Source organism: Sphaerodactylus townsendi, linkage group LG01 (assembly GCF_021028975.2).
Source record: "Sphaerodactylus townsendi isolate TG3544 linkage group LG01, MPM_Stown_v2.3, whole genome shotgun sequence".
In the NCBI taxonomy this organism is placed as follows: Eukaryota; Metazoa; Chordata; class Lepidosauria; order Squamata; family Sphaerodactylidae; genus Sphaerodactylus; species Sphaerodactylus townsendi.
The window spans coordinates 91,402,991-91,428,846 of NC_059425.1; the positions used below are offsets into that span (position 1 = coordinate 91,402,991).

At 39.9% G+C, this 25,856-nt stretch overlaps 1 protein-coding gene across 2 annotated transcripts in view; it reads left to right on the plus strand.

Moving 5' to 3' along the window:
* The window catches only part of PDE10A (phosphodiesterase 10A), a 243,516-nt gene that overhangs the window by 72,314 nt on the left and 145,346 nt on the right, over window positions 1-25,856 (plus strand). For both annotated transcript variants that reach the window (XM_048487553.1, XM_048487546.1), the window contains exon 2: window positions 22,158-22,286. In XM_048487553.1, the coding sequence (XP_048343510.1) occupies window positions 22,158-22,286 (129 nt within the window). The remainder of the gene's footprint in view (window positions 1-22,157; window positions 22,287-25,856) is intronic.

Genomic DNA, 25,856 nt, shown 5'->3' on the forward strand with positions numbered 1-25,856 from the left:
CTTTTCGAGACCGAGTGCCCAAATTGCAACCCCAAAACCACTTATTTATTGCAGTGCCAACACGGCAATTTAACCTGAATACTGAGGTTTTAGTTTAGAAAAAACAGTTGGCTCCGAGGTGCGCATTACTCGGGAGTAAGCTTGGTGAAGCAACTGTGCAACACTTTGAATGGGTGAATCATGACCCTAGGAGGGTTTACTCAGAAGCAAGCCCCATTGCCAGCAACCAAGCTTACTCCCAGGTAAAGGATCGTGCCCAGGCCAGCCTAGATGTATGAGTGTGGGGAGCGATTTTTCGCCCCCCCGATGAACTCTGTGCACGTGTGCCCACAGAAAGGGCTCTGAGTGCCACCTCTAGCACCCGTGCCATAGGTTCGCCACCACTGAGGCCCTTCCCAGACGTGGGGCCTTTACGCTTCTGCACCAGCAGGAATTCTGCTCGGGTGGGAGGGGTGGGGGGCTGGGTTCGTGACCGGGAGCCGCGGAAGCTGCCCCCGGTGAGGCTGGCCAAGAGAGGCGGCTCCGCACGGAGCCGCCTCTTCCCCGTCCCTCTCCCACTCACCTCGTCGCCTTCGTCGCCCTGCTGGCCTCCTAAGACCTGCCCCCGCTGCCCTTCGACCTCCAGGGGTCAGAGGACAGCGAGGGAGGGTCTTAGGAGGCCAGCAGGGTGACAAAGATGACGAGGTGAGTGGGAGAGGGAAAGGGACGGGGAAAACAGTGCATTCCCAGCGGTGCTGTTCGCACTGCGCCGCCAGGAATGCGCTGTTTTCCAAAAACTTCCCTCCAGGAGGGAGGTTTTTGGAGGCAACCTGACACCGCCCTGGGGGAGGGGGAGGGGAGCCAAGTCGGCGCTGCTGCATTGTTGCAGTGCCGCCTGTGCGAACGGCTCCCTGGGGACAGCGTTTTTGCGTAAATGGCCCGTGCAGAAAGGGCCTGAATTAGGGGGACAGATAACAAGAAAAAGACAGGCATTAGGGAAGGAAGAACCAGAGAGAGGGTGGAGGAAGAGGGGAGTAAACAAAAGCAGAGGAAATGTGATGGTCACTCCTGCAATTTCCTTGCAGGTTCCCATTTGAAGTACATAAATTTCACTTCGTCAAGGCAAATAGGAGCATTTCAAGCTGATTAGATAAGAGAAATGGCAAAAGCTGTAAAAATTAAATACAAATTTTGTAATCCTTTGTAACCCGCCAACATTTGTAGTTGCTGCCTTTTGTTCTTTGGTATTATATTGGGCTTCAGAGACATTGATGTAAAATCTTTGAAATTTTACTTCTGTGGAACACCCTAAAACCTCAGCATTGCTACCTTATTTTTTTTCTTTTTTTTTTATTTTATTAAAGATTAGAAACAGATGTATACAATAAAAATAAGATTTACAATTGTCTCCCTATGTCTCTTACAGAAAAGATTGCTAATGTTTTACAATCCCAAAAGCTATTCAAACATATTAAGAGCGTTTCAACAAAAATATAATATCATCGTTCGTGTAGAAAGTAACTGACCCTTAATGTGTGTTTTATGAGACATAAGAAAATTTTCGTAGAATACATGACTATAAGAAAGAAATTGAGCATATGAGAGTAGTAGGGAGGAGGAGAGAAAGAGTGTGAACTAGGAGAGAAGATCGGAAGGTAAGTGAAAGAGAAAAGAAAAGGTCAATAAAGGAGAGTGAAAGTAAAAGAAAACGGAGGAGAAAAAAGAGTTTGGACTTCCTCTTAGCTTTAAATTATAAATATATAGCAAAACCATATCTACTTAAGTACAAATTCATTCTAGTATAAATTTATCAACATTGCAGAGATACAAAGATAGTTTGTTATGTATTCTTTTGTTTATTTGCAAAAATTTTTACTAATGGTTGCCATATATCTAAGAAATTTTCTATTGTACGGTAAATGTAATAAACTTGACAGTTTATCATAAGCCTTAAGTCCGACTAAGTTGCAAGCCATCCAGTCCCTCTTCAGGAGGGAGTTGTGGGACATCTTCCATTTTTTGGCTAAATTGTATTCTTGCCGCCACTATCATATTTGAGCACAAAGTAAATTTTCTGTTTTTTTCCTTATTTTAAATTCATTAATATCATTACTACAAAATGAATTCTGGTGTGAACATAAATCTCTCATATCTAGAATTTTCCTTCATGAGACAACATACATAATTTCACGTACTAAAAATTTTGGCTTAACTCTTTATCATTGCCACCAGAGATGAAGTCATTTAAAGGTCCCAGGCTTTGGGTTTGACATTTCCAACATTTTATCCAAATGGTTTTTATACATTCTATTGCTAATTTCAGTCGGATATAAATACTTCAATCTGTGTAGCATTTTATAATGCAATCTTTCCTTTTAATCGTATTGATTTTGTAAAGTTTTAATTTTTGTACTCCTATTAATAATTCTTTTTCCCATGTTTCCAAACTGATTTCCCTATTCAGGTCTTCAGCTCCATCTGATCACATACAGTGTTTTACCTGTTCATCTGCCAGCTCTTTTTCTAGTAATATTTTTATTATACAATTTGCTGACAATTCCCTCTTTCATGGCGTTTTCTTTTAGTGTTTTCAACAAAAAAGATTCTTTAACTCCTGGAAACCCTTTAATTTTATCACTTTGTAAATTTTTTCCAGCAATTGTTGGTAATGAAAACCATTGGCATTCTGGTGGCTATTGCTATTAATTAGGATATCTTTGTCTTTTCTTTCATCTCTATATTCATCCCCATTTTTTTATAATCAAATTATTGTATCCTTTTAACAACTCAGTATTGTTCTTCTGAACCTCATTTCTTTTAAGGCTTCCTGTGGTGAAAAGCCAGCCTGGAAAGCTTGAGTGATGTTTTTCCTTTTGTAGTCTCTCTCCAGATCTTAAATATGGATTTTATCTGCGATGGTCCATAAACACCTTTAAATTCTTTTAATCGTGGTGCAAAACCAAAATGCATAAAAAAAGTGCCATCCAAAAATAAGTCCGATCCTCTAAATTAAGTGGCAATTTTCTATCTTCTAGTGTCACCCATTCTCGAAACCAAAGTAAACCTTGATGCCTTGTATGATAAAGTTCTAAATTAGGAAACCCCAACCCACCTCTTTTATTATGTCATCACATAATACTCTTATAAACTTATTCTTTTGGTTTTCCCTTCCCCCAAATAAATTTACATTAAAATCTTCTTCTTACATTTCCTAAAGAATTTCCGAAATAATAATACAGGGTGTAAATTCTGAAAAGGAAAGTTCATTTCGTGGCTAAGACAGTCATTTTAATTAGTGGAATTTTGCCCAATATTGATAAGTTCTAGTTTTGACCATTTTGAAGATTTTCATGCTATTTTCTTCCAGTGTAATTCGGGGAATTGTTTTCAAAACAGTAAAGCATATTAAAGTTTGTTAGAAAATCCCTTAAATATTTAACTTTTTTCACTCATTGTGAATTTTAAAGTTTCTTCAATTTTTCTTTTTTTTATTTTAGTTTATATTAAAGATCAATATTTTGGTCTTATTTTCATTGACTTTTAATCCGGACAGCTCGCTATATTTTTTTTTTTTTTATCTCTTTTTTGAATACTTCCATTGATTTTTGTGTTGGATCCAAAAAAATCACCAAATCGTCAGCGAATGCCCTGATTTTATACTCAAATTTTCTTTCTTTTATTCCTTTAACTTCGTTATTTGTTTTTATATTTAGAATAAATGGTTCTAGGGATAAAATAAAAAGTAAGGGGGAAAGTGGGCAGCCCTGTCTTGTTCCTTTTTGAATATTGAATGGCTCTGACAGCTCACCATTAACTTTTATTTTTGCTTTTTGGTTTTGGTAAATTGCATTAATCCATTTTTGGAATTTCTCTCCGCTGTTTGCTCTTTTTAGTATTTCTTTCATATATTCCCAATTTAAGTTATCAAATGCCTTTTCCAAGTCAATAAAAATCATCGCTGCTTGCTGATTAATTTTTTTTTGCAGTAATTCAATCATATTTAGAGTTAATCTAATATTATTTCTAATGTATCTATTAGGCAAAAAACCATTCTGTTCTTTACTTATCGTCTCATTAAGAGCCTGTTTTAATCGTTCAGCTAAGATTGATGCGAAAATTTTATAGTCGCAGTTTAGCAACGAGATGGGCCTATAATTTTTCACATGGAACACCCTAAAACCTCAGCATTGCTACCTTAGGAAGCTTTACCACATTCTTTCTGGCATGGAAAAGGGAGAGCGATGGCATTTTGATTATATTTGTCACCAGCTTTGTAGGTGTTCAGAAGCAACAGTGCTTTGGAATGACTCTGGATCACAAAGTGACTAGTAAAAGAGCACTAGCCCTCCTGCCAGGCTCAAGAGAAAGTGGGCGGGGGGGGGGGGAGGTCACTTTACATTCATGTTGAACATTTTAGATGTTAGAAGTTGCTAAGTTTGTGGCCATTTGAACATGCACCTCTGAATCCAAATAAATTGTTACACTGTTTTATTCGTTTAACATGTATGTTTTCTCCTCAACATAAAAATACCCTCAAGGAAAAGTACAGTATTTTGTTTCTATGAAATAAGTTGATAGTTAAGAATTGCATTCTGGTGTAAGTTTAACGTGGCATGTAATTCAAATGCAAGCACTGGGACATTACTGACCCATGGGGTAATGTGACAGTATGTTTACTAGGCAGTGTTTATGAGGTGGTTTTCCATTGCCTTCCTTGAGTTGCCTGCACTTTATCCCCAGCAAGCTGGGTAATGTTACTGACTTTGGAAGATGAAACCAACTTCTGTCACCCTAGGTGAGTACTAGGTAAGTGAAGAATAAAACAGCCAAACAGAGGAGGCAATACTTTTTTTATTAATTGATCTTCAAAATAATCATCTTTAGAAAGCTGTAAGTGAACTTTTGAATTTTTCAAATCTCTTTCTGAAGTTCAGGTGATTAATGTTAGTTAATAGGAATTTTGAACTGAGTGATCAGGCAAACAGAGGAAGGATTAGGTGTTACAATTGTTGGTTTATAGATTGCCTTATTTTTCTTATAGTGATGATGTTGCATTTCACTCAGCACCAAGATGAGAAGCAAAACATTGAAGAATGCAAGCCAAATGAGTACCCAGCTTGCTGGGGATAAAGTGTAGCCAACTGGGGAAGCTAGTGGCAAACCACCATGTACACATACTCCGCCTAGTAAACGTTGTGATGTTATGTCACCCTATGGGTCTGTAATGACTTGTTGCTTGCACAGAGAACTGCTTTTACCTTTTTTTAATAGTGAAATTTCTTGAAATTTGTGTGTATGAGAGAAAGGGACTGCAAACTTTGCTTGCTATCAAATCTTTCCAAAGGCAAAGTCACGGCAAATTTATTGGAGCATGCTCAAGTGAATCACCTACAAAGATTTCAGTGAAAGTTCTACAAAATATAAGCGTGAAGATTTCTGAGGAGAGTTCTGTACATTTGTCATTCTAACGACATTATTTCCTAACAGCACAATGTAGGACACAAATTTGATGTGCAGTTGTGTCATTCTACAGTATATCATTGAGTCTGTGGAAACATCTTTTCTGTTACGTGAGCTAGCTTTGTCTGTCAGCATGTTTTCTAGACTAGATGTGCTTCCACCCAAGTTATGCAATTGGGAAAAAATCCATATGCTGTCTTCTGTGTATGGATTGTTCCAGAGTTAAAATTCTCTGGTTGTTATATCCAAAAATGCTGAGAATGTATATGTAGCCCACCCACTGAACGATCTGTATATCACAAATTAGATAAAACATGGGTCTTTGGGCCTGAAAGTAAATACTAAACATGAATAGCCACTGGGCAAATACATAGTATGCCTGATGACAGCACCTATTAAGAGAACTGGGACATGAAAACACATTTACTGTTTAACATTTGCTCCATGGGTGTGTACTTTTGTTTATGGATGAAAATCACTACTGGAATTAATTGTCCACCCTCACTTGATCACTTTTGTCCTTGTGAAATTCTTAGGTGAGGTGTGAAGAGAGCTTAAATCAAGGAAGGGGTGATTATTTCCAAAAACTGTGCATTGTAGGAAACTAGCCTGCATTAGCCTCAGAAGCCTTCAAGACTTTGCTTTCATTTCAGCTACCTTCCTTTTCTACCCTTCCCATTTCACACTGTAATGGTTGAAGTGCCAGACTTTACAAACTGATAAGAACCACATGGTCTATTGCTATTAGCCAGGAGTCCCTACTGGGCCTACTGACGCATGCAGTTCTTTCCTGATGTCAAACAGCTGATAAGTAGCACCTTGGCTCTCTTCCCAAACTTGTGTGCTGGAAAGGAAGAAAGGTTCTTTGTCTAAAAAAGGCAGCTCTGTTAAGGTATTTTTTTTAAAAAAGTCTTAGTTCTTTTCTTGAATTGGAGCCAAATTCCTGTCTGTTCAAACCGTTTGGTATTATTTCTAAATTACTTGGCATGAATAAACATCCAGAAAAGTATTTAATCATGGGTGATTTTTAGAATCAGATGCAGAATGCAATATTCCTTACTTGTTAAAATAGGAAGGCTAGGCAAAATAGTTGAACATTTTCATAAGCTTTGAGCTTTATCTTGCAGAGTACCAGTAACCATATGTTTGACAACAGAGTGATATCAAATATAGTACCTAATAATATATGTTATATATAACATAATTCACAGTTCATAAATTGTTCATAAATTACGTTCTTGAATTGGTATTTCCTTTGCTGACATATTTCTTTGTTCTTTGTTTACTTCCTCCCCTCCCCTCAGTTTTCCCAGCACTGTAACAATTTTATTCTGTTTCAGTTTTGTGCTTTGAAATTGATGTTCAAAGTGTGCTAAAATGATATCACTATTTTTTACCATATGAAATTAAAAGCACTTTTGCTCAGTGTAACTGTTAAAAAGAAGAGTGCAGTAACACTAGAGAAAGATCTTTTTGCCACTTTGGTATATTAATTTGGTGCAGTAGTCTTTGCAATATTTAAAGTAGTTATATCCCACCTATTTTCTTAGACTCAAGACAACCAACAAAACAACCATGTTGCAAACACATGAAAACAATTGCTTAAAAAGATGGAAACAACCCACTGACAGGTCTGCTGAAAGCTTTTGCATGCAGATGTGCAGATTTTGCTTCCCCAAATAACCACACTGATACTCTTATTCATTGGAATGGAAATGGCTGCATCCCAGTTTATTAACAATAACACATAACTTTTTTGGAAGCTGGGTGAGCATAACAGGGCACATCTGCTTGCTCTGAGCCTCGTGAGGAGGCTGAGCTGAGCCTGGGCATTGGCTTAAATATCCTGCCCGGCTCCCTTGTCACATGACAGTTCCCCTCCATCACGTGACCAACTTTCCCGCATACACGGGGAAGACGAGCTGTCCGCTCTGTCCTCCCTTGCCGCAGTGGCGCCCCGGGTGAGTCCAGGTGCGCTTTTTATTCTCCACCAAATGTCCCCTGAAATAACCATTTTCCAGACCCTCATGCATGCAGAAAGTGATCCATTCAAAAGGTTTGGATCTACCACAAAATGTGAAAAAGCCAGTATGTGGTGAATGAGATCATAGCTGCTTGCTGCACTCCCTGATAACTGCATATTTAGCCTATAGACTGTGACCCATTGGTTCTTAAACTTTTTGCTGTTACACCTCCCTTGGGAAAGACCTTATGACTCCCACCTCCCATGAACCTAGTCCTAGCCTCAACTTTAGACCGGGTGAGTTTGCATTATGAAAAATATAGATAAACTATAGGCAGAGGATTGTCTGTCTTGGTTACTGCTTGGGTTTCTCAGCTTCAATAGGTGGCTCTAATTATTGAAGAGAAACAGTGGCAAGATTAAGAGAACATTTTGTCAGTTTGTCAGATGAGTCTGTCTGAGATTCAGCAACTACTCTTGGTAGTATTCCATACTTTTTCATTGCAAAACCAGGCCTATGAGAACATAGAAAGTGCCTTAGTTATTTAATTTACTGTATTTATTTACATTATTTATAGCCCACCTTTCTCACTGAGACTTGTAAAGGGCACTTCAGGAGCCTACTCTGAACCAGCCAGCAGTACTAGTTTGGAACCTTCCTTAGGAACTCTGAGTGCTTTCCCTCCAGTTTTGAGACAGAACAGTCTTCTGCAGCTGTTAGCCAGTCCAAGCAAGGAGGCTTAGCTGAGAAAAGACAGTTTCCCCATGCTTTGTATGTAGAGTTCGGTGAGCACTTAGCTAGTCGGTAAGCCTATTTATATATTTCATTTATAATCTACCTTTCTGTCTAGTGGGGGCCCAGCACAGCTTGCGCTGTCCTATGTTTAATCTTTACAACAATTTTGTGAAGTAGGTTAGGCTGAGAGTATGTGCCTGGGACAAGGTAACCCAGCAAGCTTCCATGGCAGAGTGGTGATTCAAACCTTTCTCTCCCAGACTCTAGTATGATATTCTAACAAAATCACCCTGTCTTCAGAAATTCAGAATACAGATATCTTCTAAAATCAGATCCTTGACTATGATGGCAGCTGCTTCTGAAGCAACATTTTTTAAAAATTGCAGTCAATCAAAAATCTTGCTGAGCAAACCCCCCCCCCTGACTCCATCTATTACCTCAGAAAAATTGATAGGTTCTGCAAAATGTGTCAGTAGGTACTATAGAGCTGATTGGGGACCCCTGATTTAGAATATCTGTGCTTCCTTTTTTCTGGGGGGTCACACCCTAAGCTAACCACCCCAGTCTAATTGACTAATGCCATTGTAGGACACACCCTGCCTACTGGGTATAATGTGTTCAGCTTCTTGCTCCTGGAGCAAATTTGACCCATGCCAAATAGCACCTAGTGCCAGCATATGACATGTTGTGAGAGTGACCAGGTTGTGAGAGTGACCATCTAACCAAGAGGTCAAATAACCAGAGGGTAGTAAAATCAGATAACATCAAATGTCATTGCTCCTGGCATAAAAACCAACTTCTATCTCTAATATGTAGAATTTCCTGAAGTATATTGTATGGATTTAAGACCAAAATTTAAGAGAGAACTGAACCACTACAGAACAAAGTAATTTAGGAATTAATAATACATGACCCATAATATGAATGTGTAATCATCTGTTTACTTCAGTGTTGTCTGCTGTGATTAACATTAGCTTTACAGGGTCCCAGACAAGAGCGGTTCCTATGTTTGGTGCCAAAGGGCTCAACTACAGAAGGCTCTGACAGTCCCACGGATGGAGCTCCCAGCCCTTTTTCTCCTCTAAAAATCAAAGGCACATGCCACCATTTCTGATTGGAATCATGGTACAAGGGAGGAGGAATTTAAGGCTCCCTCCAATATTGTTGTCACATGAAATGGTCCTATGCAACTACCGTAGTTTTCTCTGCTGAGGCAATCAAAAGATATCTATACAGGAACAGAGCAGAATACAAAGGACCAGATTATTTTGTATAGTAATCACAGGGGAAGTGATAACGTCCATTTTAAAAGCTGAAATTGGTTAAGGAGGAAGAAATTAGTAGGGGTGTAAGCAGTGATGGGATTCAGGCAGTTCGCACCAGTCAGGACAAACCGGTTGTTAGTGTGTTGATTGTGAACCACCTCAAAGAGTTCTTTGAATTGAAAATGTGTATATAAATAACCAAAATATTCTTATTTATATATATTATTTGTTTTACTTATAGGTTGCCTTTTAACTAAAAAATGCTTTGCTTCATAAATGCAATAAATGTTTGAAATAATTAAGAATCACATTTGAATGTGAGGTTGGTTTCTATCTTTACCAGCTTCCAATTTAAAATTTAAAATGCTTGTGTTCCAGAAGATTTTAGGTTGGTTGATTATGTAATGGCACCATGTCCTCTCTCTTGTTGTATCCTGTGGGTAATTCTATAATGATATTTAAATATTTATATTTTGAAATGCTTAATTGTTTTGGATCCTGAATTGAGTGGGATGATAGCATAGAGACTGGTACAACAGTAAATACAGTACAAAACCATTAGAAATCTATACTATCAGATAAGGAAAGAAATTATATGTCAAAAAAATTTCCAGGATTTTCCCCCCATGATTTTAAATTTAAAAGCCTCCCAGCAAAAGTTCAATTCAACACAGTCTTTAACAGATTTGTATATGGGAGGAAACTTTCAGAATTTCTTTCGGAATTTTGTAATAATGTATCTTAGAGAACTAGCAGAGTCTGCTGATAAGTATTACCATTCAGCTGTTCTGCTTGCAATGAATCAGTGGACTATGCTGCTGAGAAACATTAGGGTCCACAGTCTTTTTGATCCTGCATGTCTAGCCACTGGAGCTTATTCCCAGAAATGTATTCTTATAGGCCAGGGGTCTGCAACCTGCAGCTCTCCAGATGTTCATGAACTACAAATTGGCCATGCTGGCAGAGGCTGACGGGATTTGTAGTCCAGGAACATCTGGAAAGCCGCAGGTTGCAGACCCTTGTTATAGGCATAGTAAAATACATTGAAAGATATGGTATACAATGCTTATGAATAAACTTATGGCTATTATTCATGAATATTCAGGAACTGAGAATGCTATGCTTTTATTTGTAGGAAGATGGAAGTATTTTTTAAAATTTAAGGGGAACAGAAAATCAAAAAAGTGTGAGTACAGCTCTTATATCGTGATACATTTTTATTGTGTTTTATGTAGTTAATGCAGTATTTATTAATACTTTATTTATTTTCAGTCATCCCTTAAATTGCCCAAAGGCAGTACTGTATAGTATTGATCCACCTGATCACTTAGTGTATCAGTGGTAGTGTTAGTTAATCATGGCAGAATTCTTCTCTGCTGTGATTAGCCTCTGAAGATGCCAGCCACAGATGCAGGCAACCATTAGGAACAGGATCTACCAGACCACAGCCACACAGCCTGGAAAACTCACTACAACCAGTTGAATCTGGCAGTGAACGCCTTCAACAACACAAAAGCAAAACAGTTTTCTAAGTGCTAATATTTTTGAATTCCAATCCTGACATTTCTACTACTTTCAAAAGAAAATAAAAATACAAACAGGGAAGTGGAAGATAAGAGAAAACCTTCATTAAATGGTATGATTGAAAAGAAGCTTGATGTTCTTTTCCAAGAAAAATGCTTGATCTGCTACATGACAATCTAACCTCTCAAAAATAACAGTTTTACTGTGCTTACCTGTAAATCTGTAGCCTAAATTATAAGATGCAGCCATAATTATGTTAATTCTGTATATGAGTTCTGAGAAATCCAAAAATCCAGAGATGTTGTCTGCTTCATTTCTTCAGCACCATACATTTCTTCAGCACAACTCCAACAATTCCAATAAAAATGTTGCGCATGTTCAAGATCATCCCATTTAATAACTACGGGTTTACAAATCCATTCCATTTGTCTGCTACTAGTCTTCTGTTACAGAAGACAGAAGATTAAGAGTAACATGGAAAGGAAAATGTTTCATATTTAGTGCTTCTGCTCCAAATATTTGCAAATGGAAAGTTTTCTAAAAAAGACACTGGATTTTAAGACTACATGCAAGACAGAACACGTGGAGGTTTTCTGTTTCTACAGCTCTAGTTGCACACTTTTAATTTTGTTTCCACGTCATTCCCTAATCCTGCACGAATTGTAAGCAGCCCATTTCCCCCTATATAACATTTCCCTCTATAAAAATGAGAAATCATTTTTTTTAAAAGAAAAATATTTAACAGTTGGAATGATGTATCCTGAAGGGAATGCCCTGTGTTTAAATAAAAAGAAATGCCCCCTTCACCCTCTTCTCCTGCACTGCTGTGCAAGGAAGGGAGAATAAGTCTGTTTATCAGTATGCTGACTGACGGAAGCAGAGGCGCAACATAGGGGACAGATCTGGCTCTGGGCAGCACGTCTGCTGTTCTGCAGTAATAACTTTCCCCTAGCCTGATGCATGTGGGAAAAACCAACACCCAGAGCAGCAAGATAGTGGGAGCCAGCTGGGTGCTGGGCTCTGGATGAACTCTCCTTACTGCCAAGGGGCACAAGCCACCCATAGCCCCTTCTGGGCATGCAGTACACATGCTCGCTATCATCCCCAGGCCTCTTATGGAGGCCCCCACCAAAAAGGGAGGCCCAGCACGCAGGATCTTCCTCACCTGAATGGATCATTCCCCATGTGCAACCCACCAGGCTGTGACAGATGAATGTAAATAACAAAGCCCAACAAACAATAGGGCAACACTACAAGGTCGAAAAACAAGGGAAAGTGGGTGGGAGAAGCCATTGTAGCTTGAGCAGAAGAGAGGCACGGGAAGGCACTGCCTGCCCTTATAAGGCCATGCTCCCGCTCCCTCCACCGGCAGCTCCCTCCCTCCACCGGCAGCAGAATTGCCCCGCCTGCTGGGCTGGACACCAGCGCTGAGCTGACCCCTCTCCCTGCCCGCTCCCAGGCAGCAACAGCAGTCAAGATAATTCTTGGCCACACTTTATCACAGTGAACTGCCTTGGGTTCACTGTTGATACCAACAAAACAGATTTTTTTAAAAAGTTGAGATCAGTCATAATGCTGTTACTAAATTATGATATTATGACAATACAAGTGATGTTTTTCACTGCTCCCTTAATTGGCATTTGAAAAGTTCCTGTAGTGCTCTTTCCTCTATCCCCAAGCAGTAGCAGGCTAGTTCATATTTTCAGTGTAGTTGATGGCAATGGGAGACTCAGTACTTGTAATGAGGAGCATTAAAAAAAATTAAAGACTCCATTGGTCTACACTAGCTTGATGCAAATATGTTTTTCTTTTAAAAAGAGGGGGACAGTAGTATGCTCTTCTTGAAGAGTGCCACACATGCACCAATTTGTTTTTTTAAAAAAGAGGGCAGAAAATCATGATGTCAGCATGACATGAGTGAGTTGTGGAATAAGGGTGGATGTAATTGAAATTCAAATCAATTTAAATCATGAGTTAAATCACTAGTCAGCAAGACTTGATTTGAATAATAGTTTCCTATATAAAAGCTCATTCTTGCTGGCATAATTGTAATACAGACAGATTATAGTTTCATTTTTAGAATAATAACCATGTGGTTTAGTTATTGCAATAACCTTTAAAGGTTGTGATTGTAATAAGAAAGCTTGGGCTATTGGGGTGCATGGATCCAAATATCTCGCTTTCTTGGCAAAGAAAAGTTTTGATAAAAAACTCAATCCTGCCTGACATCTGCCCTTAGTTTTTGTTTTAATGGCCGGTTCAGAGAAAGCAATATAGGCAATGTCAATTTGACAAGGCATGTCAACAATTTAAATTTTCCTTGAGGAAAGCATTCAAGACCATACTTTCCAACACTATCTCTATCACTATGGACTCTTACTTTAGCTTAAAGGATTTCTATGAACTTGTTGATGCAAAGAAAAATATATTCTTCAAATGCAAATGAGAAACATTATATAAGGCAAGTCAAAATAAAAATTCTAAGAGCTTTTGGGCAATTGTATCCTGCTCAATCAGTCACATAGAAGCTGCTGCTGGCCCGGCCTCACCGGGCCAGACCTGGCAGAGGTCGCTGCTGAGTACCCCTGCCTGGCCCCGCCCCACCCCAGCAGCTAGGCCACGGGCTTGGCTGGGCTGGGCAGCTGCCCAGCCTGGCTGCTTTTTCAGCCGGCTGAACTAAGGTAAGTGGGGGGCAGGGAGCAGCCCCTGCCCCACCCCTGCCCCCCACTTAACTTAGTTCAACTGGTGGCCTAGCCAGGCTGCTTTTTCAGCCAGCTGAACTAAGGTGTGGGGTGCGGGGCCTAGGCAGGGGGCCCTGGGTGCCATTTACACCCACATACCCCCCACCCACCCCACACACACGCCACTGTGCTCAATGAACAAAGACAGAAATGTGGTCATCCCAAAAATACCCGAGCATATCTGGGGTGGCTCTTACAAGCAGCTATTTATGGATCCAGTACACATGACCTACATACATGACCTCATTATACCAGTGAGTCTACTCGACTGGCCTGTGAAACTGCAAGAAATTCTGAAGCTAATAAAGAATTTGAAATTGAACAAATCACCAGGTCCCAATGGACTATTTTCTGTAATCTTCAAAATCATATGGACTGGTGGGCCTGGCCTATGACTTCCTTGTTCACTGATCAACAGGGTATCCTCCTAGATACCTGGCTCAACTCAATTATAATTCCTATTTTCAAGAAAGGGAATCCTAGTCATCTGGGAAAATATCGACTATTTGTATCAATCATTGGCAAGATGTATGCTGAACATCTGGAGATGAAATTACTGGATTGGATGTCCACTTCCAACATACTAGATCCTGAACAAATTGACTTCAGATAAGGCAGTTCTACCATTGACCACTAACACTAGCTAGCTTAGCTGGAAAATATGTAAGTGGAGGCAGGAAAGAGCTCTTTGTTGTGTTCCTTGATCTTAAAGGAGCTTTTGATGAAATAGTAAGAGATCACCTTTGGGAGAAATTAAAACAAATGAAGATGGATCCCAAATTACTCTTCCTAATTCACAAGCTATATTTTAAGACATCATGCCAAATAAAAACAAATGCAACAGGAAAAATATCCATCACAACAGAGGTGAAACAAGGTTGCATCCTAGCACCTCACCTTTTCAATCTTTTTTTTAAGGGACCTGGCCCAATGATTGGGAAAAGTCAACCCCCTGATGTTAGGGAGCCATCCCACTCTCTTACTCCTGTAGACAAATGACATCACATTATCCTCAAGCACCCCAATCTGCAGGCATTTTATCAATACTTCCAGGCCAGTGCCGTAACAATCAACACTGACAAACCTAAGGTTAAGATAGTCATACATGTGGAAGATGGGAAAATCCCTCGTGGAACAAGTCTTTAAATAGGATTGACCTTCCAGGCTAATATAAATTAGACTATGTATTGTCACCATGCCATTTCACAACCCAAATGTATCGTTTCTGTGGTTGCCATGCTTTATTCCCATAAAGGCAATTAACTAATGCCAGTGGTGCTCTGAGTGTTTAACCCCAAGGTCATATCACAACGACTATGTGGCATGGTGATCTAAAACACAACGTAGGACCTTGAACAAGTTCAAGCCAGCTTTTTGAGAAAAATTATGGACATATCCAAATGTATTAGTTACATGGCCCTCTGGCCAACAACTACTAGATGTCGAAGTATGGATTACTACAATCAGGTACTGGTTAAAAATCCACTATAGGTCTAACAGGGATAATCTGATCACAAATATGCTAGAAGTCACTAAATTTACCCATTCGTCTGAATTAATCTTCTACAAAACTGGCAGATTGAGAATGGCCCTGGGCAGTCTGACAACCAACGATGAAGCCTGTGTATTCCAAGTAATCAAAGATTATTCAGCCATGAAAGATAGATGTTGCTAACATGCACACAGAGGATATGCTCACCTGGTGCCTTAGGCATACTTGTAAAGTATGGCATGAGAGCAAACTACCTGTCTTTACTAACCACACCACTATAAAGAAGATCCTTTCCCCTGTTCAGTAATGGCAGGAAGATTCCAACATACTCCATTTCAGAAGAGACTATGCCCTTGTGGTTCTGACTCTCCAGATACGATTCTACTCATCATCTTGAACAGCCTGCTGCATGATGACACTAGTTTTCATTTTATTGGGCCTCTAATTGCCAAAGGAAAAGGAAGTTCAAATAGATCTCTTATTCAAACACTTTTGGCCAATAAGAATGAAACAACATCTTCAATGGCACTCTTTTTTGACCACAGTTTTGATTTAAAGATCTCATATGGAGCATCCTGAACTTAAAAGAGGATCAGTAAAATGATGTCTTCTGAACAATGTGATATAAAATTGTTTGCCTAATTTTAAATTCTGTTTTTTAAGCAAAAAATCATTTTACTGATCCTCTTTTAAGTTCAAGATGTTCTATGTGGGATCTTTCAATCAAAATTGGTCAAAAAAGAATGCCACTGAAGATGTCATTTCATTCTTGTTGGCCAAAAGAGTTTGAATGAGAGATCTATCTGAATTTCCTTTTCCTTTGGCATGTACAATGAAGTATGGCAATTTTAGGAAGAAATAGAGGCAATCTTTGTCACTCTTCTTTTGCAGGGGGAGGGGATCCATCTATCAAATGTTCACAGGATTGTCCCTCTCTTTTCTTGTCAACAATATGCCAAAAGATTGGTGAGGCAGATGATATGAAAGACTAGAGACCCTCAAGAACTTCTGTAGGTCAAAATGTATAAGTTATAGCCAACTTATGGTAACCCTAGGGTTTTCAAGGCAAGAGATGAACAGAGGTGGTTAGCCATTGCCTGCCTTTATGTAGCAAACCTGCACTTCCTGGTGGTCTCCTATCTGAGTACTAAAGGGTTGACCCTACTTAGCTTTTGAGATCTGGTGAGACTGACTAGCCTGGGACATCGACAATAAGGCAGCTTTATGTATTTGCATTATCTTTTGTTTTTTTGTTTTTTGTGGGGGGTGTGGGGTAAATTTTTGAAGTGGTGTAGTGACTAAGAGGGTGAGCAAGGAAAATCAAATCTCACCTCTTCCAAAAACTTATTGGGTAGTCTTAGGAAAGCAATTGATAATGAAACCACCACCAGTCCTACTGCTACTATCATCGACACACAAACAGCAACACTCCGGTTAAGCAAGCTGCTGTAATGTGATACTGAATTATCCATTGTAAGTGTTTGTGTATAATATTTTAGGAGTTAAAATTCCTTTGTGTGCATAATTGCATAATATTTTGGTTCATATATCACAGTGCAGAGTATTGTTTACATCTACTGAAGAAGTATTTATGAAAACGCTTTTGTCATCATGAATGGCATTATAGAATGGCCTTCTGCTGAATACTTTGTGTTCCAAAGAAGTACAGCATTACTCTAATTCCCTATCATTGCATCCAAGACTGTTATTAAGGGGATTGTTTGATTCATACATGTTTTGTGTACTTTTTGTATGGTGGAAGGTTTTGTATGTTCATATTGTTCTAGATTATTAAGGCACCTTTCTTACTTTTTCACTTCACTAAGTAAATGGTGTAGCTCAACACAGGAGTGTTGTTGTATGTGTGTCCATGATAGTAGCAGTAGGACTGGCGATGGTTTCATTATCAGTTGTTATTTAGTACGCTAGTCCTAATCATTATAGTTATATAGTCTTAGGAAAGCCCCTGTCTCAGCCTTTGTCCCCCAAGTAAGGATGATAATACTGGTCCATCTTACCAGAGCAGTGGTTCTCAACCTTCCTAATGCTACAACCCTTTAATACAGTTCCTCATGTTGTGGTGACCTCCAACCCTAACATTTATCCATTTTTCAGATGGAGAACACTGATGCAGAGAGTCTTAGGCGACCCCTGTGAAAGGGTCGTTCGACCCCCAAAGGGGTCATGACCCACAGGTTGAGAACCACTATACCAGAGTGTCATGTAATAGACATGAAGTATTCTGCATATTTTAAAAGTGCTAAATAAATATCTTTATCAGTTGTTCTACAGCAAATGTTTGTTATCCTCAGTTTCTCAATGAGAAGTAGTTGTTTAGGAGTTACTAATTTCTGTCCCCAGCAGAACTAATTAAGACTTTTATATTGTGTTGCCTGTTTGTGAAAACATATACCTTACTCCCTCTAGGCGCTTGTTGCTCTTGTTTCCAGTGTACCGCTGAAAAATGTTTGTGTCATTCTTACATCCAGAAGGTTGAAAGAGGAGTTTTGAAATTCTTGCTTGTTAAACCAACACAGGTTTGCCTGTTGAAGCTCATATAATTATGGGTGTACCCAGCATTATATGTTTGAAATGGACACTTTTTATTACAGTGTTTAAAATTTTGAAGTTGATCTCACTTTGCTTTCACCTCCTGCACGTGAGCTCCCAAAGGCACCTGGTGGGCCACTGCGAGTAGCAGAGAGCTGGACTAGATGGACTTTGGTCTGATCCCGCTGGCTTGTTCTTATGTTCTTATGTTCTTATGTTCTCACTGGCAGTGATTCTCCATTACTGTGCATCATCAAGCCAGTGGACATCAATAAGATTTAAGCAAGAGGGGGCATGATAATGCATCTGTTCTGAGTAACTTATTACTGTCAAGTCCATGACAATGCTGTCACTACTTCCTATTATTTCTTTATCTGATATACTTTTAGTACTTTTATGACATTTTTTATGTTTGTTGCTATTTTCTTAAAAGTTGATTTTTAAGTGCTTTTCCAAGAGAGGGGCTTTACCAAAAGAAGAATATTGTTCACTATACTTTCCAAAACAGGGGAATTTATCATGCTTATCAACTGTCTCTGTTAAAAGGCCAGTTGCTATTTAGAAGGAAACACATGTTTTTCATCCCATCACTACACTCCAAAAGATCATCAATATGGTTCTGGGGAGCTTTTGTGGGTTGTCATATGGTTTCACAGGAAGCTCACCTTTTTTTCTGCCAAGTAGCAGCCAAAAAAACCTATATCACTGTTTCACCTTATTGTGGTTCTTTCCCCCCATAGCCACTTTATGCCACTTCTGTTTCCTTCTTCCGTACCATGAACCTGGCTTTTCCTGGTCTTTCCCTTCTTTCTCTACTCTAGATCAAAATTCAAAGTCACCTCTTTAAATCTTGCTGATTCCTATTATCCACTTATTTGGTCATTGACCTTAAATAAAGTATCCTATCCTATCCTATCCTATCCTATCCTATCCTATCCTATCCTATTCTATTCTATTCTCCATTCATTTTTTGTCTTTTTGAACTGTTTAATCATTTATTAACATATGATTTAAGCTGAACTAACAAATGACTTAAGCTGCAGTTTTGTTTCCTTTGTTCACACTGGGGCTTTCCCCACTCACCTTCTGCTGCGCGTCGCTCTTGCACCCCCTCAGCACGCGTCATTCCGCGTGGGGTCATCAAAAGGTGCCGTTTCTTCAGCGCCAGGAATGACATGTGCTGAGGTGGTGCAAGTCGGGGTGGATGCATGGTTGCCGCCCTTGCAAGTGGGGATCGCCGCTGGACCCCGCGCTACTTTCCCGGAGTAGCGCGCAGCAGAAGGTAAGTGGGGAAAGCCCCACTGTCAGATTTCATATGTACCACTTGTAGACTTTTTGTATGTTTTTCCTAGCCATACTACTGCTTTTGTAAATGAATCTGAAGGTATGCTAGTAAGAAATGGCATTTTTAAATTGTAAGTAGATATTGTTCTTTTGGAAAAAAAAATATCTGAAAAATTGTTACAATAACAGTTTTAAAAGCCCTCAGCATCTTGGTTGTTTGGTATTTTGGAACAAAACATTGTGTGCAAATGCACAGAGTTTAACAACTCTGTTTTACTTGTCTCTGTTCATCTCACCCTATAGATCTTGATTTCAATGAATATTCAATTTAAAATAGCAGGCATGCTGTTGTTAAGAAGCTTTTTTCTACCATGACCTGTTTTTGTTACTCATGAATACAGTTCACTCAGTTATTCTTTTATGTGGCTTAGGGATGAACTTGTTTGATTTTCAAGGAGAGGTTATTCTACTATGTTGGTGAGAGTGACTCTCCAAGATAACTGTGATGAACAATGTAAGGGATGCTAGAATGTGTGCATGCATGCATGTGCACACATATACATGTTGGTATTGGGTGGGATACAACAGCTGCTAGAATCAGAAAATACAAACCCACAGACTTCTTCTTCACTCTCCTGCGGGTTCCCTATACCCCAGAACAGCTGTATAGGAGGTCTGAGGGTGCTGCTGCAGGAGGAGTGTGATGAGGAAATCATGCTTCTGTGCATGGAAACCCTTCTTCCATGAATGGAAATGTTAGACAGGATCTAACCCAACGAGTCCTCATTCACAAATAATAATCGTTTCAGAGTTGACTGTCAGAAAACATGTCAAAGAGGATGAAAGGATATGCTCCCAGTCTGTACTTGTGCCAGTACTTGTACGATTCATGCCTTTTGACCCCATGCCTTTGTGATTCATTTCTGCTCTACCTTGATGGCCACTCACTTATCACCTCTGAGGAGTGCTTTCAGTCCCCTTGCAAGTATATGCGCTTTCTTACCCAACATTAACCGATCAGTATTCAGAGCATGTGTGTTTGAATGTCTAGCAGTCTTGGTTTAACTGTCTTTGATGTTTTACTATTGAGATCACCGTAATATAAAGAAATGCATGTGTGTGTGTGAAATTATTTATTCATTTACTTACCTTCCAGACAGATCAGTGTTTTCTCATTAGCCTGTTTCTTTAAGGCCCATTCCTCACATGGAGAATAATGCACTTTCAACCCACTTTCACTATTGTTTCCAAGTGGACTTTGCTATTTTGCACAGTAAAATCCAGCTGCAAAGTTCATTGGAAGTGGATTGAAAGTGCATTATTCTGCATTTGTGGAAGGGACCACATTAACTTCATTTTCTAATGCTGAATACCTATATAAATGCCATTAGGTTGCAACCTCAGTTAGGGGCTTTCATGGCAAGTGAGAGGCAGTGGTGGTTTGCTATTGCTTTCCTCTGCAGATTCTAATCCTGACTATTTTACTATTCTGTGTAGAAAAATTCTTTTATTTTAATAATTACTTATGTACTTAGTTTAAGCCCACTTCCAAGGCCTGTCACATACTTTCCCTCTCTGTATAGAATCCTGTTGGTTGCCTTTTATTATGTGTACTTTTCATTGTAGGCACAGTCCCAGTTTGTTTATTTTTGACTTCCTGTTTATGCATTTCTTCTGTAGCAGTCCTTGAGCAGTCTTTCATGTTATATCTTACACATACCAACATATTATGGTTTATGTTACTATCTATGTGTCATGTTTTAATGACTGTGAATTCTCAGTCTGGTTCTTACCTTGTGAGTTTTTTGCATTGCTTGTCTGCATTAACCTAATTTAAAATAGTGGTTCCATGTAGCACTTTATATATATCTGTATTCCCCACAAAATCCACCCCACAAGCAAATTTCACCACAGGCAAACTCCAGCTATGTCTACTTGGAAGCAAATCCCTCTCTACAAAGTTCCCGTTTCTCTCTATAATTTTCCTTTTGTGTGTTTGTTTGCAGCCTCATTAATAATGCCCTGTCATCTCCAAGCTAGCCAGTCATATTGTAGCACTCATGAATAGATGCGTAGGAGGTTAAGAGCTCGTGTATCTAATCTGGAGGAACCGGGTTTGATTCCCCGCTCTGCCGCCTGAGCTGTGGAGGCTTATCTGGGGAATTCAGATTAGCCTGTACACTCCCACACACGCCAGCTGGGTGACCTTGGGCTAGTCACAGCTTCTCGGAGCTCTCTCAGCCCCACCTACCTCACAGGGTGTTTGTTGTGAGGGGGGAAGGGCAAGGAGATTGTAAACCCCTTTGAGTCTCCTGCAGGAGAGAAAAGGGGGATATAAATCCAAACTCTTCTTCTTCTTCTTCTTCTTGTTTTCCCTTGGGGGTGTAGGGGCATTTTTTTTTTTAGCTCGATAGCTATCTACTTTTAGCTGGTCACCATTGCACTTTTTTAACTTTGTAAGCATAATGCAAGGTTGCCAGTGACATGGGAGCTCTCTGGTATTTGCACAAAAACTTCATGGTAGAAGTCACTTTTGCCATAAAGTTTTTGCCCAAATACCAGGATTTCTCAGTGTCACTAGTGACTTGATGACGACATTTGTGGTATATGCCAAAAGTAACATTGCCATGTTTCTGGTGACACAGACCTAAGCCTAGTTTTCCTGACTGTAAGTCCCTGCCAGCCAGCTGATTAGTGCTGCCAGGGAAGAGGCTGTGTAGTGTAGTCCCTGGTTGTGACTGGGTGACCCTATTATAACAAGACAGCAATGATCCATGTATGTTTTAGAGAATTATTTAGGTGTGAAAGAGTATGAATTAAGCTGAAAGGAGAAGGAATAGAGAAAAATTTCAAGGGATAGTCACTAGGGTATCTAGTGCTTTGATTTTATTTTATGATAAAATACCACCAATCAGTCCTGAAAAACAGTACAGAAATTACTGGAATGCAAAGAGGATTGACTTCAGTGACACCTGGATTGCTGGCAAAAATTAAGTGAATAAAACATGGCAATTGTAGGCTAAACAGCTACTTTAGAATTACTACTCTGTCTTTGATGCCTGGTATAATAGGATTTATTCCTAATGGATCTGTAAATCATTTCTGTAAATTTCTCATTAACAACAGCAGTAATGAAGACATTTCTTCTTCTTCTTCTTTGTAGGTTTGACGGATGAAAAAGTGAAGGCCTATCTTTCTCTTCATCCACAGGTACTGGATGAATTTGTGTCTGAAAGTGTTAGTGCTGAGACAGTAGAAAAATGGCTGCGAAGGAAATACAACGCAAAGGAAGGTAGGATCTTTGTTCCTTTTGGAAGCTCAGAAGAAACATCACTTAGTGATCGACTGATTTTAGATTAGCATTTTGCCACACTCTAATTCCTGCCTATTCAGAGGTAGAGATGCTAAAGGATAGAAAATCTGATATGATCCTGAGAACTCTCATTTGAATTATCTCTCAGATCCCCCTCCTTCTGGTTTAATGTTTGCCTTTTATGGTAATATCTGTAAACTCAAGTAATCTATGATTTTACGTAACCATACCTGCTTGATCAAAATAGATCTCAGAATGATGAAATTGTACCTTCCAGAATATGAAATGGAATTTTAAACATGACAATCCTGACATATTTCAGCATATTCAGTGACTTTCCAATATGCAAATAAATCTATGAGTGTACTTGTTGTCAAGCAATACAGGAAAACAATTTTTCATTGACTAATACTGCAATTAATCATTCAAATTTACATTTGTGTTATCAGTATTCAGGCAACCTTATTTTGGCTGGACACCACTGTCTTTAAACTGGATAAGATTGACTATATAAGTGAACATTCATAAATCAAAATCTGGAACTACTAGCCTGTCAAGAAGCCTAAATAGGCACAAGCCAAGGGACAGACTTTGAGATCTGTGGCCTACTTCACATATTCTTAGGTGTACTTCTAAAAACATAAAGTGTGGACACAATAAATACAAACACATGTAACATAAAGTGCACTTGCCAGGAAGCCTTGATTAGTTGCAGCTGTCTTTGGAGTCTGTCTGTAATGACTGGAATAGCCCTAAAGCACTTACATCTGTCTTTCATTGGCAGAAGACTGAAATTAATCACACAAAACATACCTCAGAGCCCCCTTGGAAGCATATGAGGTGTTGTTGATGGTAGTGAAGAAAGCTTTCTTACCTGGCATGATTAGCTGCCTCCCATCTATCAATATTGGTTCACATGGTCTGAGACATGCTAATATCAGGACTTGAACCCATGAATAATCGGATTGGTTGATCATTGCCTTACTTTTGTTATATTCTTCGTCGATAAGACATCTCTCATCTTGTCCAATTTGGATGCAAATTTTAATGTAGATCCCATGGCATAACAGGTGTGTCAGTAATGTTTGCGTTCTATTGAAACATCACATTCAAGAGTTGATTTTCTAATCTTGTGCAGGTGGTGCAAATATGCAGTGTAGGAGTAGGAGGTCAGTATATGCCTCCCATACAGTCAGTCAGTCATTCAGTCATTCAGTCAGCCAGCCTCCCCCCCCACCCCAATAAACTTCTAGTGACAGTGTATGGGCACTATGTCTGCTGTTGGGATCAGTTCAGTGATTTTATTCTAGAGGATATAGGCCATTATAACTGGTCATATCAGAGGCATATGGGGGGGAAGTGGTGCCTAGGGAAAAATGTCCTCTGGGCGCCCCCCCTTGCGGGTCGTGTAACCTCACCCACATGCATTGCATAACCCCGCCCCCTGCAATTCCTTGCTGCCGCCAGCTTCTGCTCTCCTCAGGGCCTGGGGAGGGCAGAAGCCTGCCTGCACGGACCCTGGGAGGGTGGAGCAGAGGCATATCTAGGGGAAATGGAGCTTGGGGCATAATCTGAGTCCCTCCGCTCCATTTTCCCTAGTTAATGTGGCGGGGGGAGAGAAATCAAGCCGTCTGTCAATGTCATGGAGGAGCACCCAGGTCTGCCGCTGGGCAGGCAGGAAAAGCCCCAGGTCTACAACTTGGGCAGGCAGCAAGGGGCCTAGGTCTACTGCTGGGCAGGCTGGAAGGGGTTGGCATGCTGGCACAAGCTCTGGCTCCGGAGGGTCAGCGCCCTCCTTCGACCTGTGGCACCCACCTTAAAGGGAGAATCTGGGGTCCATAGCTTAAACCATTGAAAGTGATGCTGTTTGGGGGTGGATTCTCCCCCCACAAAAAACAGCATCACTTTCAATGTTGTTTAAACTGGGGACCCCAGATTCTCCCTTTAAGGTGGGATTTAAAAGGAGAATATGAGGTCCCTAGTTTAAACACCATTGAAAGTGATGCTGGAATCCACCCCCAAACAGCATCACTTTCACTGAAAACACTGAACTGGAGGGAAATCAACCGCTGCCTCCCCCTCTGGCCACCAGGCTTGCAGGACCCCGGGCAATAAGCCCGCCCGAGCACTCCCTTCACTCACCCTCCTTCTCCAAAGTGTGGGAGGAGAGGAACCCTCCCCAACACAACATGACAGCCAATCAGCATGAGGAAGAACACACCCACTGAGCAGATTGCATGTTCGTGGGGACTGTTACATTGCTTGAATCCTTGATTGACATTGAGGTCTTCAGTAGAGTGAGGAGGGAGAATGCATGATGAAAAGGTACTATTTCTTTTGAAACCTGGATGTATCTGCCTTTAATTTCTCAGTGGGGATTCAACCCCTGTGTCCCTGAAGCAGAGACAGTGAAATACTTAGAGGCATTAAAATAACACCAGCATTCAAATAAAACTTTCTGTTTCAGTGCTTTACTTACTACAGTTATTACAATTTGTTGTATCGAGCTTGCTGTGTTCAGAGGCACCACACCACTGAGCACTAGATTCCAGAAGATAACAGGACAGGGTACTGTTTTCTTAATGCACTTCTTGTGGGTTTCTTGGAAGAATCTGGTTGACCACTGTAAGAAACAGGATGTTGGGCCTGATGAACTGTTAGTCTTATTTAGTTGGTCTTTTCTTATATTCTGAGAATCAGTATTCATGTAATTGACAGTTACTCTTACATTCCTAAGGCAATAACTTTAATATTAACTATAATCTCCCCCATAAATGTTCAAAAGTGGCCTTTGGCACAAAATGAGAACTCTTATTGAAAGCTACATTCTTATATGCAGCATCATGCATGTGTCTGTTATCATACATCAATACTAAGTGATGAAATGAATCCTCAGGTTATTCTGGCATTATAAGAGGGAATGATGAGCTAACTGCACAGATAATAAAAGGAGTGAGCTGTACACAGTAGACTGTAGCAGCAAGTAATGTGCATTACACAGTAAGAGAAGATGATGTGTTTTTCAGTAAGAAAGGTGCCCTCATATTGCTGCTCTTTTTCTACATTATTCAGAGTGGTGACTGAAGTACAGCATTAACTCTGAGAACTTTGGGAAGAGTACTTTATGTTGCCTGCTGGAAGAATAAATATATATACATTGAAAATTGCACCTGGATGCTTCAAAAATCAGATCATCCGCTTGATAAGTGATTTGGTCATTGCTGGGCATAAACAGATGAATCTGTCTCTGTTGCACGTAGTTGGAACCTCACTATAAGGCAGAGTGTGATTCCAGTAAAATTTGTTTAATTGCCTTAAAAGGAGGAATGTATGTTCTGGCCTTTTTTCCAGAGCTTGTGTTTGTGCAGATGACACTGAAACATTTTGTCAGTGTAATGTTTTCAATCCCTGGAGTACAGTAAATAAAATATGTCTTTAATTCAAATGTACGTATGTTGTAGTTACCGTAGGGTTCCTTCCGAGAGAATGGGATGGTTCCCTTGACGTAAATCTGTTCCACATTGGATCACTGCTGTCTCCCATGTGGTA